This window comes from Chaetomium strumarium (genome assembly GCF_033439665.1).
Source record: "Chaetomium strumarium strain CBS 333.67 chromosome Unknown B0T15scaffold_4, whole genome shotgun sequence".
Classification (NCBI taxonomy): Eukaryota; Fungi; Ascomycota; class Sordariomycetes; order Sordariales; family Chaetomiaceae; genus Chaetomium; species Chaetomium strumarium.
Genome location: NW_026944432.1, coordinates 2,105,207 through 2,123,539, shown reverse-complemented (window position 1 = coordinate 2,123,539; position 18,333 = coordinate 2,105,207). Strand labels below are relative to the sequence as shown.

Genomic DNA, 18,333 nt, shown 5'->3' with positions numbered 1-18,333 from the left:
GCATGCACCGTGTCAGTGGGCGGCTAATGTTCAGCTTCTCGGCTTGAGCGGGAAGCCAATTGCATGCTCTGGCTCGCAGAGCCCGAGACTTATCATGCAGTCTCCCTGCCGTAAGTCCAAGACAGCAGCTGCGGCCGAGAGTATCCCCAGTTCCCTACCGTACCTTACGTACGTATGCAGTACAGCCTGGAACTCTTCAGCTTCGGTACCAGTACATTCCTCTAGACTTTCACTTCGTTAGTAATTGGCAAGAGGAGCCCCCGTCGTCAGGCAGGGGATCTCATCTTCCTCCTCGACAACCTTGCTTTTCCTGGTGGTGATGCGGCGATGCTGCCTGATTGACGCCCAGGCAAAGGGAACAATCCAAATCACACAGTGAGTCATCTAATCAGATGATCCCAACACAAAGATAGCCAGATCCCAAGAATCCCTTTCTGTTCAATATGGCGACGCCTGAACAGCCCGTGGTCCCGTCCGTGGTCCTGCCACCTGCACAGCGGCGACAGGTGAATATGCCAGGCTTCAACAGCCCCTTCATCCAGCAAAGGAAGAGATTGAGAGATGTCTCGAAGCATCCAGCAGCAGCGGATGGATTCCTTGTTGAGTGAGTATTCTTCGATCATAAGTTTGCTAAAACGCGCTGACATAACTCTCCCAAGAGTGTTCATCGTCCACGATCTCCGCAGGAGGGACGATCTGCAAGAGAAATTGGAGCGTGCTGTGGCCGACATCTGCGCAGTCGCTAGCAGAGAAACTGGGCTGGAATCCCATCGCATCCATTCCTATAAGATTGACACCAACCGCTTGAGGGTAAGCGGCGGCTTTGATTATGAGTATGGAGACTTCGCCGCGCGCCTTCACTCGACATTGGTACGTCCATCCAGAGGATACATCATGCGTGCCAGACAGATACTGACTATTTATCCTCAACTGCAAAGGCTAAGGCAACTCTGCGCGGGACTGGCGGAATAGGAGCGCCTCACATCGTCTTCATAACTTATGAGCTGGGTGCATGGGTGGTTAGGAACCTCTTATACGAGACCTATGGTTCGGACGAGGACTTGGACAACCCGGCGAGTCTCCCTCTAAGTTTACGGCCGGCGAAAACCATCTTCTTAGGTGCCGAGGAGCGCGAGCAATTCCAGCATCAGACGTATGTGACGGATCGACTCAGACGCATGAGCGAAGTGGAAGGTGCGGTCGAAGATCAGTTGTTGAGACGCCTCAGTAGAAAGCTGCGCTCTGTCGACTCCCAGTTCGAAAAGACCCTGCACAACAGGAGAACTGCTTTAGCCGATAACACCTGGATCTTGCCAGCCCCGGACCTGGTAACATTGGTACTTGATTTCGCTTGCCTAGTCTACATTGCTCCTTCGATTCCGTCATGCTATCCGAGCAAACGTCTAACCATGGCATTGTGCAGGCCACTACCATCGCTAAGACGGCAAACATCAGGGAAGATGGGCTGGGCCGTGTTAACAGCCGTGCTAGAGGCCTGCTCGATCGGCTAGCATTCAGAAACCGACACAACGTCATGCCTCGCATCGCTGACACCCAGGCCCATGACCCCCCGGCTGACGCGGAAGAGAAAGCCCATGACTTCAGCCAAAAGGTCCTACAATACTTGTCGTCTACTAAGAATCCAGAGCAAGGCCCTTCCAGTCTCGACAATCAGTTGTACATCCACAGACTGAGAACGCTCATCAGGCGGACCAATGACAGCATTCCGAGTTCTATCGAAGATTCCGGGAGCGGCTCAACACCCGCCGCAGTCCTGCACGCAGTTCACAACTTACGCTCCACTATTTCTAACAAAAACATAGAAGTGGAGTTTGGCCCTGTCTCTGCCGGTGCCGAACCCGCCGGTCAGTTGAGTACGGCGTCAGGGGCAGCAACATCTCCGCCGGTTCAGCGAACGGAGAGCCCTCAACCTAAAGGGGACCCCGCGTCCCATGGCAGAAGGAGTTCCCATGTCAATATGCCACAGGTGCAGACAGACCCCGCTGCGTTGACCGTCATGATCAACGATCAAATGGCCCCGCGAAATGGATACGTTCCATCCCTCCTCCGGTCGGATAGCTGGAATCCACCGGAATCCTCGTTCCAGAATAAACACAGACACCAAAGGACGAAAGGCTCCAAGGCACGAGAGGATGGGTTGGGCCCAGTAGGTACGTATCGCCATATAGATGCTTTGATTTCCCTTTTCTCTTTCTATCTTCGACCTTGAGTCTATCTTTCTTTAGCCCTTTCTTCCTTTTCCCTTTTCTTTGTTATCTCCGGTTCTACCATTGCATGTGATTCCATTTTCTCCTTCTTACTTTTCCATTATATTTCTCTTCTCTTTTCCTTTTTTTTTCTTTTTATTTTCTTTGGTTTTCTTTTCTTTTCTTTTCGTTTTTCAGCACTTCCTCTGGGGTGCTTACTTACCATACGGTTGCAGATCGCATCATTCTGAAACTGAACAACACAATGGCGGACTTTTATAAACCGGACTCTCCCGGTTCCGATACGGCGGCCTTCTACAGATACTGTCTTGCGCTATTGAAGGGGCTCCCGGCGAATGACAACGCAGTCAAGGCTCTCAACTACAGATTCGAGACACGAAGGGCGCTTCTGGACTCGAGGGACGGAACTTATCGCGATAGGATGGCAAAGGACCACCTTACCAGGCTTCTCAAAGAAATTGGGAACCAGCCAGAGCTCGTTAGCGTTCAACGGGAGGTCAAGTACCATTTGGCCGTCGTGTTGACGCGCCTCGGTGAATACAAGGAAGCACTTCACAGCCTGACGACTATGCAGCAGGAATCCTGGTTCCAGAGCACAGAGCAGCTGCTTTCATCCACAGAGGCCATCGAACCAACAAGATTCGATGATCCGATGATTGACGTGGTCATCAATACCAACCGGGTCCTGGCGCTCATCAGCGGGCACCACGCCCAGTTCAAAGTTGCTTCCGAGTGCATTGAAAGGGCCGCCAATCAGTGTTCAAACTTTCTGCTCGCCCGCCATCGAGGCTGGGGGGAAAGCCAGTGGCTAGGATTAGATTCGCCTCCAGGAACGCCAGCACATATACCGCCCGGACCAGTGCTCGCGTCGACGGATCCATGGGCCTTACCCTCCGGCACCGACCTCGAATACAAGAAACCAGCAAACCTTGCGCTGCCCCAGATTCCCCTCAGTCCTAGCGTTCTCTCCATCGAGATAAAGCTCGCACAATCAACAATTCTCATGCTCCAAGGCCTTGAAGCAGCCGCCTTGACCATCATTTCGCCAGTTCTTCGTCGTCTTGAGACCAATGCCCGCTTCGGTCGCCAGCACATTCTAACTCTCCAAGCAGCCTCCCTGCACTCGTTGATTCTATGTCGTATGGGCGACCCTGAGGCGGAAACGACCTGCAACACGACACTCGAAGCCTCTATGCACTACCTGGGGGAGGACCACCCATTGGTGATGGAGGTCCTGTCTACTCTGGCAGATGTGTTGCTGGGTCGGTCACGGCTGTTCGAGGCTCTGGATACCGTATACTACCTACGGGCGCGGGCGCAGAAAGACCTCGGCAGCCAACATCCGCAGACAATGAGATATTGGTTCCAGACCGGGGAGGTCAATTTCTCGGTGGGAAACTACGCGAAAGCTCGGAGCGAGTTTCAGGCGCTTTATATGATTGCCAGCAAGAGGTGGGGCGGGGAGACGAGCCCAGACCCGAAAGAGGGCTGGGGAAGGCACCCGGACCTTGCTCGATGTTTAGCAAGGCTGGCGATGGTGAACTGCTGGCTAGAAAATGTGAAGGATGCAGAAGAGCAAGCTTACAAGGCTTTACGCTGGCAGCTGGAGATTTTCCTACCGAGATTTGAGATCGGAGAAGAGGGGCTGAAGCCCACACTCGACCGGCTAGTATCACAGTTGGAGTGCCAGGAAGTAGGCGTGGAGGCAGATTCGCCACATCCGCATCTGCTCGAATCCCTTGACGTCTGCTCGGTGGTTGTGGAACGGGGAAATCCGGCCGACGGAGGCAAGCTCAGGGATAGGGCCCTAACGGTGGTATGGAAGGGGTGGGCATCTCGCTATACCGACACACACTTCGAAACTCTGTGGGCCAAGTTGCAACTGGCGTTCAGCCGCTTGGAAAGATACGGACCCGAACACGACGAGGTTGCCGAACTCTTCGAACGCATATGCATCGACTGTGAAGACTCCCTCGGAACTAATCACGGTTACACCTGGTGGGCGCGACTCGGCCGCTTGTTCACATCCACTATAGGCGACGTGGAACAAGAACGGGCCAAATTCAGGCGAGAGGCCTCCGTCATAATGAACAAGCAGGCCGAGTTACTGGGCGAGTGTCATCCTATCGTGGTGGACTCGCGGTGGCGGTTGTTTGTGTTCAAGTTGTTCGTCTATCACGATGAGGACGCGCACGAAACAGGCGCCCGGTTACTTGAGCTGCTCAGACTGAGAGAGATCCGTAGGGAGAGACTGATGGAAAGCCTGCTATTCGAGGAGAGAATCGCGACAATCTACGCCGTGGAGCTAGCCGATTGCGAACGCGGGTTGCCAATCATCAACGACATACTCGAGTATTGTTACGAAGAGCCATGGGAAGAGGAGTCATGGGGACCGTTCTCGCTGAAGATTTGCGGCCTCCTCGCGCGGGCTGCTTCAACGGCATACGAGGAGTTTGAAAAGAGCTCGACGGACCAGAACAATGACGCAGCACTCTTAGCAATTCACACATTTCGCAAGCTTGCCGAGGAACTGGGAAAAACGTATGGGGGGAACGTACGAATTCGGATCGCGGGACTGATCGTGCTCGGCCGGCTTCTCCAGCAAGTGGTCCATGCCAGGACGGAATACGACTCGTCTAACTGGCTCAGCTCCAAGATGGATTCCGCATTTGAGAAGTGGAAACACTCATTGGCCATGTCAGAAATCGATCCGGAGGGGCTGGCTGGTCAAGAGCAAGTGAGTCCATCGTCAAAAGCAAAAGGGAAGGGCAAATCCAGAGGTAAAAGAAAGGGAGAGAGAAAGGAGAGGAACCGAACGGAACGTGAAGATTCTGAGCTCGCCTTGGAAAGTATAGATTCAAGAGACGATAGTGTTGGTCCTTGGTGAGTACAGGGCGAGGGGGAGGCGTTGCTATTGGCGTTGTTAGTTCTTGGACAGCTACAGGTAACAGTACATTTGGAGGGTTGCACATCACAAATTGACCATGGCCAATCTTGATTCCACATACATGTTTGGGATCTAACCATATGCCCCCGTATCAACGTGGAAAGTATCAACATCAGAGATATATAGCAACTTTGAGTGGCCTTCAACTGGCGATAGGTGGAACCTACCTTTGGTACAACTACTACCTGACTCAAGGTACTTACAGTACCTATAGAGTATAGGTAGGTAATCTGATAAGCTGAGTGTGTTTACCGGCGTCACTCGGGCAGTGTTTCATCTCTGCATGTACTGTACCAGTGTCCGGTACCTTACCGTCTTTAGCTAGGGTACAGTACAGCGAGTACAGTACAGTACGTACAGTACAACGGGAGCCCCTCACATGTGTCAACATCGGAAGCCGGAGCTCGGCGCAACAAAACCTGCTCTAGCTACCAGGTACTGCCAGTGGACAGAACCTCGCGACGCGTACAGGTGCAGCCGGGCACTGGGCCGTGGGTTACCTAAATGCAGCTGAACCTAAAAATGGTGAGCTTACTAATGTAGCACTGGGTAACACAGCATGGGCTGAGACGCTGAGTTGGCTGAACCCCAAAAAGCCTAGGCACTGAACTTAAAGTTCTCCTAAACAAGGCCCACCGAAACATCCCACCAACCTCTCTTTCAGAGGAAAGTGGAATTTTACCTCATGTCTTCGTTTACACGTATCCAATGCCTTCAGTCAGTTCAGTGCACCTTCCCTCCTCAGCCCAACCCCTAGCCCGTCGGGAAAGCACCGTTTCAGCCCTCGCCGCACAATGGGCCAACCCGACGGACGTCTCGACGATCCTGATGATCATCGGCGGCGACGTGGTGCAGAAGGCCCTCGCGCAGGGCACCGGCAAGCTCTACACGCCCGTGTGCTTCTCGTTCGGGTGCGTGGCCTACGCCTTCACCGCGCTGATCGGCATCCTGGGCGACGGCCGACTGCTGCCGCCCCCGGATTACCCCGTCCGGGTGTTTAATCTCGAGTCGGGATACAGCAGGGAGAACCGCAACTGGGTGCTGGGCCGCATCCTGCGCGATCTGGAGGCGCAGACGGCGAGGGAGCTGCCGCGTGGCGAGCCGCCCTATGGATTATGCATCTCCGTCTTCGAGGCGGTGGACAATCCCAACGGGCCGACGCAGTTCTCGTGGGGGCGCGTCCACTTTGTCAGCCTGGCCATTACCCTGTTGCAGTTTGTTATTGCTGCTGTTCCCGCCATCCCTACAGTCGGCGGCGACTGGAGCGTGCTGTTCATCACGGCCGTGGGCACGCTGCTGATCCAGATGATTGGCCTGCTGCCGCAGTGGGTGGCCGAGAAGCTGCCCAACCGGCAGCACGCGCGTGGGACGTACGCGCTGACGGCGGGCAACGGGTCGCGGGATATCATTGTCATTATCGGCGGCGGCAAGTGCCTGGACCTGGAGGAGATGGCCAACGCCGAGTCACCGCGCAAGGGGTGGGTCTGGCAGAAGTTTGAGAACCACAACCTCTTGTCGTCCGTGGCAAAGGGCGTGGTGCCCTCTAGTCCTGGTGGCAGGCAGCTCCCGCAGCGTGAGCGGACGGACTCGGACCTCGCTCGCCGGCGCCAGAGTCGATTTGCGGCCGGGCTCCCGGTCGGGTTCTGGCTGACTCGTGCGGCGCTGATTGCGACATCCGTCCTCTCGCTGCTGCTCTTAGTCAACGTGACCGTGTCCAAGGACCACAGCTGGTTTATTCTCCTCATCGGCGCCATTGGCATGTTCCAGAATGGCGTGTTGGCGGGGATGGGCCTGCCCACCGTGGCCCGCAACCTGCCCTTGAGACGAAGGGAAGTGCTTCGTACGAGGAAGGTAATGGATGGTATTATGGACTTTTACACGTCCTATCCGGAGCTGAGTCGTTGCCTGCTGCGAGAGTTCTTCCCCGGCCCGCTGAGGGATGCGGAGGAAAAGTGGTGGAATGGCGAGGTTGAGCCGTATGACCAACTGAGAATGGATGACCCGACAAGGGGGACGCCGAGGCGGTTGCTGTCCACGGTTGCACGTCCTCTCAAAGATCAGGAGGTTGTTGTGAGCATGATTTCTGTTTAGTACCATCAGCAGCTGTGAGCGATTGTAGGTATTTTGAAATCGTACTCCAAAACATCATAAACCGGTGCTTGCCTCATTTTCATTGAAAACTTGGAACTGGGTATAGTGACCCACGCTGTTTTGAACGTCTGATCAGCAGTACCTAGTGCAAGTGACTTCGTCTTCCCGGTATACGGCCAAGTATCCGGATCGAAAATTGCCAAACCTCTTCCTTCCATTTCTGCTTCTGTGCCTTGGACATGTGCTCCACTGACTTGGCTCCCTGCTCTGCCGGCTTGGATCTGGGACCGTGTGAGGACTCTAGTATCCTAATTACTTCTGTGAAATAGGCGACGAGAGGGTCGCCGGCCGAAGATATGCGCGAGACTTTCAGCTTCATGGCCCTCGTCTGGCATACAAGTTCGTGGATGCTGTCGGCATCCACCCATCGGGGTGCCTTTTCTCGAGTAAGGAAGTCTAGGAGATCTAGTCGGGCCGTTGAGTTGCAAATCCAGATTTCGCCGAATATGCTGTTGCTCAGTACACTATATCCAGGTAGCGATCTTTTCCCAGGATCGTGCTAGGATCCTCCAAGGCCCTCTGTTACAGATAGGCAGAGATAGGGTAGTAAGCTGCGAGTTGCAGGAGGTCCCTGCATGGGGTGTTTCCTTTTACCCCTGCCAGACTTGATCTTTTCCGTTTGCCATGACCGGAATAAAAGGGGTACTGGCTTGCCCAGAAGGAACTTGACGACGACGTTCTTGATGACCCGAAGTACTTGGCCTCGTAAATGTTGATATGACTGTCGAGACGCGCAAGGGCAGCAACGAGGTCCCTTCCATCTGGATGTGCAGCCGGGATAAGGGAGGCAATCTCGAACATGGTTGGCCAGCGATCCACAAGGATAGAATCGCCTTGAGACGGCTCAGTTGCGAGTACAAAGCTCAGGGCTTCGCCCTTAACAATCCACAAGCAAGGGTCAAAGTTACAGTCCGTCGAGGAGGTGATGCTTCCCCAATTATGGCGGACCCAATCACTTGCCGTCCGGTGCATGAATTCCACTCGCCTTTTTGAGTATTTCAGCGGGCCGTCATGGGAGATCAGCTCCAACAACCCTCCGGTCCGGCTCATCAGTTTCCTTTCCAAGGATTTGATGACCCCGTCCAGGTACGTGGCTGTGACTTCGCTGGCATCGAGGTCAACAGGGATCTCCTTAGCACCAAACCAGAGCGTCAGGGCATATAGCTGAATTTCATGCTCCTCGCAGACTCTTTTAAGCTGGAAATTCTGCAATGCCTCGGCTTTGAATCGTTTGCTGGTTCGGTCCCAGATGTAGCGGAACAAGTCGGCAACCTCGCTCGGGAGCTTGTCGACCACTGCCTGCAGTTCCGAGATGCCCGTTCCTTCTTCGAAGCTAGGCTCTAGCAAGCCCGAAATGACGGATATCCGGAGCAAAACCCCTTGCGACTTGTCGACAATGTCGCCGATGATCTTGCCTGCCTCCTGCGGGCTAGTGGCAGCGAAATCGCTATAACCCGGACTGAGCTCCAGTTTCTCCTGAACGAACAACTTGATGTCTTCTCGAGTAAGACGCTCGAGCTGCAACATGGGATTCTTGCCGAACGCATCCCTGAAGACGTTCCATGGTCTACTGCTGGCGCAAATCTTAACCCCTACTGATGCGTTGGCATCGCGAAGGAGCTGGACCAGCGCTCGGTGGTCCTCATCGAATTCATCCAGGCCGTCAACAAGGAGAGCCAGCTTGACCTCCTTCCCGGTAGCAGATAGGAGATTCGGGAAACCTATCCTCAACTCATCCATCGTCAGGGCTGGCAACTTCACTTTACCATTGAAAGATTGGAGGAGAAACCATCTGGCAGGAAAGATATCGACGGCCAGCTGAGGCCGCTGCCGGATGGCCTCGAGGAGGACGGTTCTGAGAAGACCAGCGTGAGACTTTTGGAGCACGTTCGCTCCCGCAGTCCAGGCAAAAAAGCGAGCCACGAGCACCTGGGACTCGGCTGCCTATGTCCGAAGCAGCTCCTCAAATCTCGGGTCCTGTGCGACGAATTTGACCAATGTCGACTTTCCGGCCCGTGGTTTCCCTGTGATCCAGTAGATATCAGGAGAATCTCCGACCAACCATTGGGGGAAGCTCGACCATAGCGGATCATCATCTTCAGATGCCCGCGGGTCGTGGAATACCCACTCGAGGGTTGCGGCATGTCGTTTGGGAATGCTTGCCTCCCTATGGCTGATCGAATCGAAGTATAGACTTTTGCATACGTAATCGAACTTCTCACGGTCTCGGCTCCCATTTACCAAGGTTTGCTTTGCATACTCACTTGCCTTCCACTTGTCACTTAGCACGTACCGCACCATCTCGTCGGTTTCCGACTGGTTGCTCACAGGCCACTTGTCGATAAGGCCCATGACATCGGTGCTGAATTGCTTGGTAGTGTTGATCTAGTCGGTCTAGCGTGGCGATCATACCCGCTTGTTGTTTGGCAAATTGGCGTAACTCCACGCCATTCCCCCAAGCTTCATCTCTGACCAATCAACCATGGACCGGAGTCAGCTCGCGTTCTGCACACATGTATGGACATGCCAGAAGAGGTACTAACCGCAATAGATAAAGCAATGCGCTGTTCATCTGCTGGCGAATGCTGGCTAGGCGATTTGCCAGTCTTTCGATGTCACCAGCGGCTGCGACCTCTCTGAGCGCGGCCCTTCAACTATCCGCAGCCAGCATGACATTGGTAGAACCTCGCGCCTCGACCTTGCTGAGTATCTCCTGAAGCTCATCGTTGGTTGACGCGCATTCGCGGCAGAGGCCGAGGAAGACCTGCGCCGACGGTCCTGCATTCTCCTCTATCTTGGCTTCAACAAAGGCTGCGAGGCGCGAAAGATTCTGGGACACGACGGAGAGCTCGATGTGCGCAGCTTTCTGGCCGGATGGAGATTTATAGAGCTCACGGGTGCTTTTCAGCAGGCGGAAGCCGAAGTCGGCAAACTGAACCACTGCCGCTGCAACGGATAGAGCGCTCAGCGGATCCCATGCCTGGGGGGCTGAGAATTCATGAAGCATTCACAATGAAGACTGTCACAACCTTTGGAGATCAATGAAGCCCGGAGTGTTTGACGTTCTGGGTCACTTTCATCAGGCCTCTTTGGGGTCTTCAATGCGGTTGGGCAGCGGCGAGCGGCATCAGTCCATTTCTCCCCGGGTCTATTGGTAGGAATGCACCAATCAGAGATAGACGCATGTGGCAGACGGGCAGTGCAGCTGCTATGCGCGGCTTTGCGCCTCACTCTGCACGTCTCGAAAATTCAAACGAAACTTGGTAAGAGTCAGCAGCTTGCGGCAGGTCGGAATATATAGGTACCTTACCTACACCTACCAACCCTCATATGGACGACAAGTTACGGATATAGTATACAGCTTGTCGTCCTATCGCTGAATCAACCTAGACCAGGATCTTTCTGTAACATGGATGGTCGGCGCACTCTTAAGCTCTCATTTGAGCAGGTAACTTCGGTTAGGAGTAGCTGGGAAACCTTACCTCGTGTATTTCTTGGGAGTTCTAACTTGGACAATAACACTCGGATGCCTGATGTTAAGAAGTAGCGGTAATTTCCGCTGGCTGGACTGCATGGACCCACATGGAGCCCAGTGGGGCAGCTCCGTACAGAAAAACCAATCGCATCACAGCACACAGCGAAGAGCACATGCGCAGCTGCCCTGAAGCAGTTCTCGTGCTATCCCCCAGGCAGCTGTCCATTCCATCCTCCAACTCTGCACTGTTACCCATGTCACTCTCACTTCGTGATATTACTGTTCGTGTACGCAGCTGCTTTAGGAGCCTCAAAGTAGAAACTGCTATCATCTCGATTCAGGACCTCCGGCGCCGTGCGCCAAAGTGCGCTCGCAGCTTCGCCCAACAACAGACCGAGTAATAGGAATGCAGTTGCTGACGCGCAACTCCCTGCTTAAATTTGTTAGCTTCTCCACTCCCCATGTCTGCGAAGTCATCGTTCCTACCGCGCCTAGGGCTCTCCCGAGGTGACGGCCCCATCCTTCCGTTGCACCGGACGAGTCCCCCGATCCGCAAGAAGTCGAGCGAGTACGACCTGTCCGAGCTTTCTCGACCACACGATGGTCTGCTATCATCGCAGCCCACAGACGGCCGCAGGATGCCAATGTCTACCCGCAGAAGCCCCTCCCCAAGGGCTAGATACAGCGACAAGGAGAGCAACCCAGGCTCAGCCTCCAAATCCAACCCGACCCAGCGCATCCTGTTCGCAGGGCCGCCCCCGCCGATCGCGACCTCCCAAATGCTCTACCGCGACGAAGAAGACAGGGACACATCCCTCTCCCTATACAGGAGCCGCGAAACCTCCTCCTCCTTCGTTTCACCCAACCGCTCGCGGGACGCGGAATACGACTACAAGCCCAACGCAGTCTGGCTCAACCTCCAACGCCGCGAGCGCGCCCTGCAAAAAGACCTCCAGCGCCTCCTCGATGCCCAATCCGCCGGCCTGGCAGCCAACCTCGACCCACAACAACAACAACAACCGTCCATATCCAGCAGCGCCCCCTCAGACGCGAGCGACGCCGGCACGGGGACAATACACACCCAGTCAAGCAGCAGTAGCTCCGTCCGACGCAGACAAGTCACCTTCGACCCTATCGTCACCACAACCGCAACCACAACCGCGTCAGGCACGCTCGTCCCCGTCCGACAACCGCGGCCCCCAAAGCCCCTCGGCCTGCGCGCCGCCCGCACAGGGCTGACGCGCACCATCGCGCTGCTGGCCGACCTCAAAGCGGAGGAGGACGCACAGCTGACTTTGGCGCTAAGCGCGCGCAAGCAGGCGCTGTCCCAGCTGCGGCGGCTGTCGGCGAGGCGGGAGGGCATAGCGGAGGAACTGCGGGTGCTTGAGTCGGAGGAGGGGGACGAGGGCCAGCAGTCTCTCAGCAGGGAGTTGAGGGAACTGGAGCGGGAGAGGGAGGCTGTGGCCGGGGAGATCGCGGAGTTGGAGGAGAGGTTGGCCGGGTTGAGGAGGAGGAGGAAATGGCTTGATGGGCGGGTCGAAGAGGTCAGGAGTCGGAGGGACGCCGGGTTGAGTGGCTATAAGGGCGCGCTGAAAGAGGTGGAGGGGAGGATTGCGGGGCTGCTTACCCGGCCTGGTGTGAAGCCTTTGGATGTGGAGCTCTTCTCCCAGTCGGGTGTCCAAGAAGGGGCCTTCGGGGAATCACCTGGCGGGGTGGAATTCTTGCACCTACGGCCTGAGAGGAGGACGGCGGAGATGGCGAGGGATTGGTGGGAATCCGAAGTCAGGATACTGGAGAGGAGGAAGGCGGAGGTGGACAAGGAGAGGGCGGCATTGGAGCAGGGCGTGGAGGTATGGAAGGAGACGATCAAGCTTGTGTCTGAGTTTGAAGCTGGGCTGATGCGAGAGATGAGCGGAGGTGGAGATGTTTGGGAGACGAGTAGTAGTAACGGGAAAGGGAAGGGGAGAGAGGGTGACCCGCCGTCGTCACCACCTCCACCACCTCCTCCTGACCAGGCTATGTACGCACAGCTTGACAAGATGCGCGCCGTCATGGCAGCCCTAGAAGAGCGACTGCATATCGCGGAGGAGAAGGGGTGGAACTTGCTCATCTGTGCCATTGGCGCTGAACTGGAAGCTTTCCGACAGGCGGAGGGCATGTTACGGGAGGCGCTACGAGCCGCAGGCTTTGGGACTGCCGCAGGCTTTGGGACTGCCGCAGAGGAAGGCGATGTCGAGCAAGGAGACTCAACGCCCCACGTTGGCGGATCGACGAGCCCGCGAACCTCGGTGCAGTGGCTTGATGAGGCTTCTGGAGACGCTGGGCCCGGTAAGCGTGGCGACTTAGTGGACTTACACGAGGAGGAAAGGGAGCCTGAGAGCGATAACGAGGTTCCCCCGGACCTGCTCGTTTCGGCGGAGGACCACCGCGAACTGGAACGTCCGGCGCTGTGCAGGGAGGACAGCGGAAATGAAGTTCCAATGGAGTTCTTAAGGGAGCATCGGGATGATAGGGTATATGCAGGCTAATATGAACTAGCGGGATTTGGTTTATCTAAGGTAGTATGATGGGATGATGGTGGTATGGATGAGGTTCGGTGTTCGGCGTGTTCAGCGGGTTGGTTGGTTATCCCCCTTTTGGCCTTGGGAGGATTCTTATACGAGTAATGAGTCTCACACGGCGCTTAAATACCATTTTACAGATGACCGTTTCCTAGTTCAACTGTTTGAGGAGCAGACGTGGAAGGTGAAGGATAGACTCGATACGGCCCGCGGAGGATTTAGCTGAGACAACAACAGATCAGCACGTCTTTCTCCCGCTCTGGGTGGTATCACACGTTGGCATTTCTCTCATGTGGTGGTATATTGTGTACGGAATATACGATGGCAGCACCCAGACATTAGTGTCCTAGGTAGTTAGTGCCTGTTGAACATCTTAGCATATCCGTTGAGCCTCAACCCCGAAATGCCCGCTCCATGGTTAAGATCAGATATTGAAACATCAGTCATGATAACCAAACGAGAGAGGCATCTCTTCATCATCCCCTCATCCCTCATATCACCATTGGAACCCCTCCCCCCGACCCCTCCCTCTCGCACTTTACCTCCCCTTCTTACATATTATGTGATGTGACGTCCTCTTCACAAAGTAAGGAAATCCAACTCCCTATTCCTCACCAAGGGTGACTCCCCCCTACCACAACCCACCACCACAGCATTATTACTACCACCACCAGTCGCAGCCGCAGCAGCAGCAGCAGCAGCCCTGGCCCTAGCCCTCGCCCGCGCCGAACCCACCGCTTCCTCGACACTCTGCACCAACTCATCCAGCGTAACAGGCGTCATGGGCGGCGGCGGCACAGGCGGTCTACTCGCGGTGCCGGGACTACTGTTGTCCACCTCCTTTACTGGTGACAGAGCTGTAGCTGGCTGTGCTGGTGGTGGTGGTGGGGAACTGGTGGCGAGCCAGTCCATTGCACAGTCGCCGTTATTATTATGATGACCCTTATTGTCGTTGTCGAGCGTCAACCCCAACTCTGTCTCGAGACTGAGGACGTATGGGTCGCGGCAGATGGGTGTGCCGTCTGCTGTGGCGTGGGCGAGGGTGCTGCGCGGCTGGGAAGGGTGGATTACTTCCTCCTCGGTCGGTGGGATGGCGGCGGTGGTGGTGTTGTTGGTGGTAGGGACAGACGGCAGCTCGGCTGTCTGCGGATTGTTGCCGCTTGCGATACCAGTGCTGTCGTCGGAAGGAGTGGACACGGTCGGCGCGGCGGGCTCGGCCAGCCACTCCTCGATGGTCTTGTCCACGGCCGTGTCGTCGTCTGCGAGTTGAGCAGGCTGCGTAGCTGGGGCTGCGGGCGCCGGAGTTGACATGGTGGCAGGAGATTCGTTGGGTTTCGAGACGGTGCTGTCCGCGCTCATGCTCACGCACGAAAGGTCTCCGGAGGCGGTGGGGATCAGCATTGGAACGGTAGTGTCGACATTTACTGCTGATGGGGCCGTTGTTGCCCAGTCTTGGGCACTGGCACTCTCGCCGCCGGTGCTGATGAAGTCAACAAACGACGAGTGGAAGAAGTCTAGGTCGAAGGTGCTCGGCTCGTTGGATGCCTGGTCCAGTGTAACAGAGTTGGAGCCGTCGTGGCTCCGTGACGAGCTAGGCGGCGACGGGCACGTTTGAAGGGTGGCGGATAAGAACGACGGCCCAACGGTCGTGAAGTCCACGGAGGAGAGGCTAGAGAGCCGGCGTCGTTTGACGGCGCGCGCCTCTTCCGGGATGGTCTCTAGCCGGTCGGTCGACAGGCAGTTACCCTCGGTGCCAGTAGCCCATTGGTTGCTGCCAAACAGAAGACTGCTGTTGCTGGTGCCTTGGTAGCGCCCAACAAACGAGCTGACATCGAAGCCTCCCGACTTGACCATCTCGGAGCGGATCTCGACGAGCATGGTCTTGAGCACCTGATACATCCTCGCCGCAGGCTGATACAGGTGGCTCATGTCGTAGATGGCAGAGGAGAGCACCTGCAGATACCGCAGGTTACTCTGGTGGTCGAGCTCGGCGCTCTTGTGAGCCAGAGCAGCCATCAGGGCAACGGCGGCAGTTCCGGCGTGCTGGATCGTCGACAGCCCAACCCGCCGCCCATCGAAGCGCTGACGGTGATGCCAGAAGATGCGGGCAACTCGAATGGCGTGCTGCGTGCACATGCTTCGGGAGAGGGACGCCCGGTTGTCGTGGTGCGGGAGCGGCGCCATCCAGGAGGGGATATGGTTGGTGCCGTCGTCCCGGCCGGGGGACTCGGGGCTCGGGTAGCGTGCTGCAACCGAGCCGTCCAGTGACATGGGCCCGTATCGGGCCCACGGACGGTGCAGAAGGATCATGCAGACATGGAACTGTTGGTGAAGCATGAAGAAGCCCAGGGGTGCCGACTTGATATTCACAGGCTTCCAGGTCAAGTTCTCCGGAAGCCGCCGGTACCAATTGTGGAAGAGGCGCTCCAGGCCGATGAAGTGCAGGTATGCCCTGTCCTCGGCGCTCTTTGTCGAGAACACGTGGGCGGGCCCGAACGTCGAGTTCTGGAAGTCGGCCACCCTGCCTCCCAGCTCTAGCAGTTCGAACATCTGCCGGTAGATGGCAGCTTGGCTTGCCACGGTGCCCAGGCTTGTGTCAACGACAGGCTCCCTCTGCATCTTTGGCAACACATCGACACCGATATCCTGCACTTTGATCGTGGTCGGCCGGCCCAAGAAGAGCGCCCATTTCCGGTCGAACATGACGCACGCCGATATGACCTGGCGCCTTGCTTGCCTCTCGAGCTCGGAGAGGTCCGCACAGGATGGGCTGACATGCAGTCCGAGGTCAAAGGCCAATCGGTTTGCCATCCCTTCATCCCGTTCTGTTAGCATCTGTAGGTACCTAGCTTCGCTTGGTGCGAGCACAAACTACATACCCGAGTACATCCAGCCGGCGGTGTCCCGGCCAACGCCACACTCCAGGTCGGCGAGCAGGAGGAGAGCCTGGACGGTAGAGATCCCGCCAGGCCTCTCCAGCTCCGCGTCCAACATGGACTTGGCTTTCCTGTGCACCGTGCTCTCTCGGCTGCCTAGCGTGGCCCTCTTCACGTCCTCCCGGTCCCAGTCAGCAAAGCGGTAGCCGATGGCGAGCATGGCGAGATGGAGGAAGACGGAATAGAATCTCGGGTCTTGGGTGGTGCGACCGGCCTCAAAGGCTGCCTCGTCAACCACTTGGTACCACGGGTTGTAATATTCCCAGAAACACCTCATTAGATGGTCGTGGGTGGACGGTCTGAGAGCCGCAATGAGCCGCTCAGCCCTGCGGATATGCTCGGGCTGCTCAAACGGGGCGAAGCCGGATGTAGATCGAGAATAGAGATGGATGTTAGCCGTGGGACCAAAGAACCTGGCCCTTCCGGCCGACTGGTCATGGACGTAGCTGCCTCTCGCGCAAAGGAGGTGCCGTGTGCTGACATCCTTTTTCTGCTCGGCGTCCTGAAGTAGTGCCGGGTCGATCAGGCGGGCGAGGGCGGAATGGCTGTCGGGCAGGAGACCCTGACCCTTTGGCTGCTCTGGCTGGAACATGATCACGTCGTCGTCGCCTGAGCCGGGCGGAGTGGCGGGGTGGTTCGCTGGTAATGGCGGAGCCAGGTAGGGCTCGGAACTTCTTGACCGTTCACGCTCGTCGCCACCCTGCGTTTGCTGCTGTTGTTGCTCCTGCTGCTGCCTTGCCTGCGCTTCTTGCCTCGTCTTTGGCGGGTGGACGGCTGGGGGAGGCACGACGCCGCGCTCCTTCAGCATTTCCTCCAGAAGGGCGATCCGGTTCGACAGGGATGACATGTAGGCCTTCGATATGGGTCTTTGCGGGACGGAATTAGGCTGAAGAACCGACGGGTGGGACCACCGGGTGTGGGCACCTACCGCCTTCTCTCATCGTCATCCTTGATAACGCATGTGGACCCCGTTCTCCTGCACTGGGCGCATTCCGACTCGCCTTCGCCGACAACACACCGTATCCTCCGCTCACGGCAGGAGGCGCAAGCAATGGACGCCCGGTGTCGGATCTGTTGCTTGGTGGACGATCGGGACGAGGGCGCGGGACTGGCTGCATGTTCGGAGCCGGCTCGGTCACTCTCCCCCTCTGAGCGCGACCTCCGCTTCCCGCCAGAGCTCGTCGTTGTGGCCATGGTCGGGAACTTCACGTCAGGTGTGCTAGAAAACTCGCAAATGCCAGTCGTGATATCTGCGCGGTGAATACGGTTTCTATTACTGTAGAGAGGCGCTTGTTGAAGCTAGAGCGGCGCGAGGAGCAAAAGCACGTCACGACGGACGAAATTGGGAAAGGGAATGAGGTCGCCAAACCGACCGATACACGCGAGCGGACAAGTGCCCGTTAATAAATGTAGTCCATCACAGCGCCGTGGACAACAGCCGTGCCTAACGGAATATCCTAGCTCCTCGCAGGGGCAGCTGGCTGGCACCCCGCAGTACCTACCACAGCATCTGCTGCCGAGGGCCCGCCCTGTGTGGGAGCCTGCGCCCTGTGACGGGGCGCTAGGTTTCTTTCTTGTTTGGTTGAAAAAGGCCCACCGGGCATACCAATAGTCAATGTGGTAGACGATGTCGTGGAGTCCACACACGTTCGCCCAGCCTGCCAAGGGGGGAAAACCCCGGAGTTCTGGGGACGTGAAGAATCCACAGCCTTTGCAGATGGTGTGGCAGTTCGCCGTGCGCTAAGCTGCAAACCCCTAGTTTCCTCGTGGCGGATGGTGCTCGCCAACCTTTGGGAAGAACTCGGGTTTCGGACATATCCTCAACCAGATCGCGGCAATTCCATCTGCAACGCTGCGCCTGTGTGCCTGTGACCGATGTTAGACCCTGGCCAGCGTCGCAAGCCGATTCGCCAATGGCTGCAACGGTGACCCACGTCAAACGCCCCTCATTGGTGCCTCCCCCCGCAGCTATCCCGGTCCAGCCTGAAGTCGGGAACATGACCGGCCCCACGATCTCCACCCCCGAACTCAACAA

At 56.6% G+C, this 18,333-nt stretch overlaps 5 protein-coding genes across 5 annotated transcripts; 3 read left to right on the top strand and 2 right to left on the bottom strand.

The window, feature by feature from the left end:
- Positions 1–134: 134 nt before the first annotated feature.
- B0T15DRAFT_205154 (uncharacterized protein) lies at positions 135–5,349 on the top strand. The gene is made up of 5 exons (XM_062862621.1): positions 135–604; positions 660–870; positions 939–1,337; positions 1,424–2,171; positions 2,444–5,349. Exons 1-5 carry the CDS (start codon positions 444–446, stop codon positions 5,113–5,115), a joined length of 4,191 nt encoding a protein of 1,396 aa, XP_062721455.1. The 5' UTR covers positions 135–443; the 3' UTR covers positions 5,116–5,349.
- Positions 5,350–5,618: 269 nt separating this feature from the next.
- On the top strand, positions 5,619–7,337 carry B0T15DRAFT_205127 (uncharacterized protein). The gene has a single exon (XM_062862620.1). The coding sequence runs from the start codon at positions 5,884–5,886 to the stop codon at positions 7,264–7,266; it is 1,383 nt and encodes a 460-aa protein (XP_062721454.1). The 5' UTR covers positions 5,619–5,883; the 3' UTR covers positions 7,267–7,337.
- Positions 7,338–10,406, bottom strand: B0T15DRAFT_556009 (uncharacterized protein; the record flags this gene model as incomplete). The annotated part of the gene is made up of 10 exons (XM_062870409.1): positions 7,338–7,790; positions 7,853–7,922; positions 7,956–8,047; positions 8,126–9,270; positions 9,313–9,589; positions 9,620–9,711; positions 9,773–9,794; positions 9,870–9,951; positions 9,982–10,306; positions 10,389–10,406. The coding sequence occupies 10 exons, from the start codon at positions 10,404–10,406 to the stop codon at positions 7,409–7,411; spliced, it is 2,505 nt and encodes an 834-aa protein (XP_062721453.1). The 3' UTR covers positions 7,338–7,408.
- An 856-nt stretch (positions 10,407–11,262) lies between these two features.
- Positions 11,263–13,329, top strand: B0T15DRAFT_493820 (uncharacterized protein; the record flags this gene model as incomplete). The annotated part of the gene is made up of 1 exon (XM_062866974.1): positions 11,263–13,329. The coding sequence occupies one exon, from the start codon at positions 11,263–11,265 to the stop codon at positions 13,327–13,329; it is 2,067 nt and encodes a 688-aa protein (XP_062721452.1).
- Positions 13,330–13,892: 563 nt separating this feature from the next.
- B0T15DRAFT_533058 (fungal-specific transcription factor domain-containing protein) lies at positions 13,893–17,734 on the bottom strand. The gene is made up of 3 exons (XM_062869340.1): positions 17,227–17,734; positions 16,242–17,164; positions 13,893–16,175 (listed from the first exon to the last, which is right to left on the bottom strand). Exons 1-3 carry the CDS (start codon positions 17,490–17,492, stop codon positions 13,942–13,944), a joined length of 3,423 nt encoding a protein of 1,140 aa, XP_062721451.1. The 5' UTR covers positions 17,493–17,734; the 3' UTR covers positions 13,893–13,941.
- Between the last annotated feature and the right edge of the window lie 599 nt (positions 17,735–18,333).

Coding starts and splice junctions, on each gene's coding strand:
- B0T15DRAFT_205154 (XM_062862621.1), top strand. CDS start 444: ATGGCGACGCCTGAACAGCCCGTGGTCCCGTCCGTGGTCCTGCCACCT. Junction 871..938: donor CGCGCCTTCACTCGACATTG/GTACGTCCATCC, acceptor TCAACTGCAAAG/GCTAAGGCAACTCTGCGCGG. Junction 1,338..1,423: donor CCCCGGACCTGGTAACATTG/GTACTTGATTTC, acceptor GGCATTGTGCAG/GCCACTACCATCGCTAAGAC.
- B0T15DRAFT_205127 (XM_062862620.1), top strand. CDS start 5,884: ATGCCTTCAGTCAGTTCAGTGCACCTTCCCTCCTCAGCCCAACCCCTA.
- B0T15DRAFT_533058 (XM_062869340.1), bottom strand. CDS start 17,492: ATGGCCACAACGACGAGCTCTGGCGGGAAGCGGAGGTCGCGCTCAGAG. Junction 17,165..17,226: donor GATGACGATGAGAGAAGGCG/GTAGGTGCCCAC, acceptor CGTCCCGCAAAG/ACCCATATCGAAGGCCTACA. Junction 16,176..16,241: donor CGCCGGCTGGATGTACTCGG/GTATGTAGTTTG, acceptor AACGGGATGAAG/GGATGGCAAACCGATTGGCC.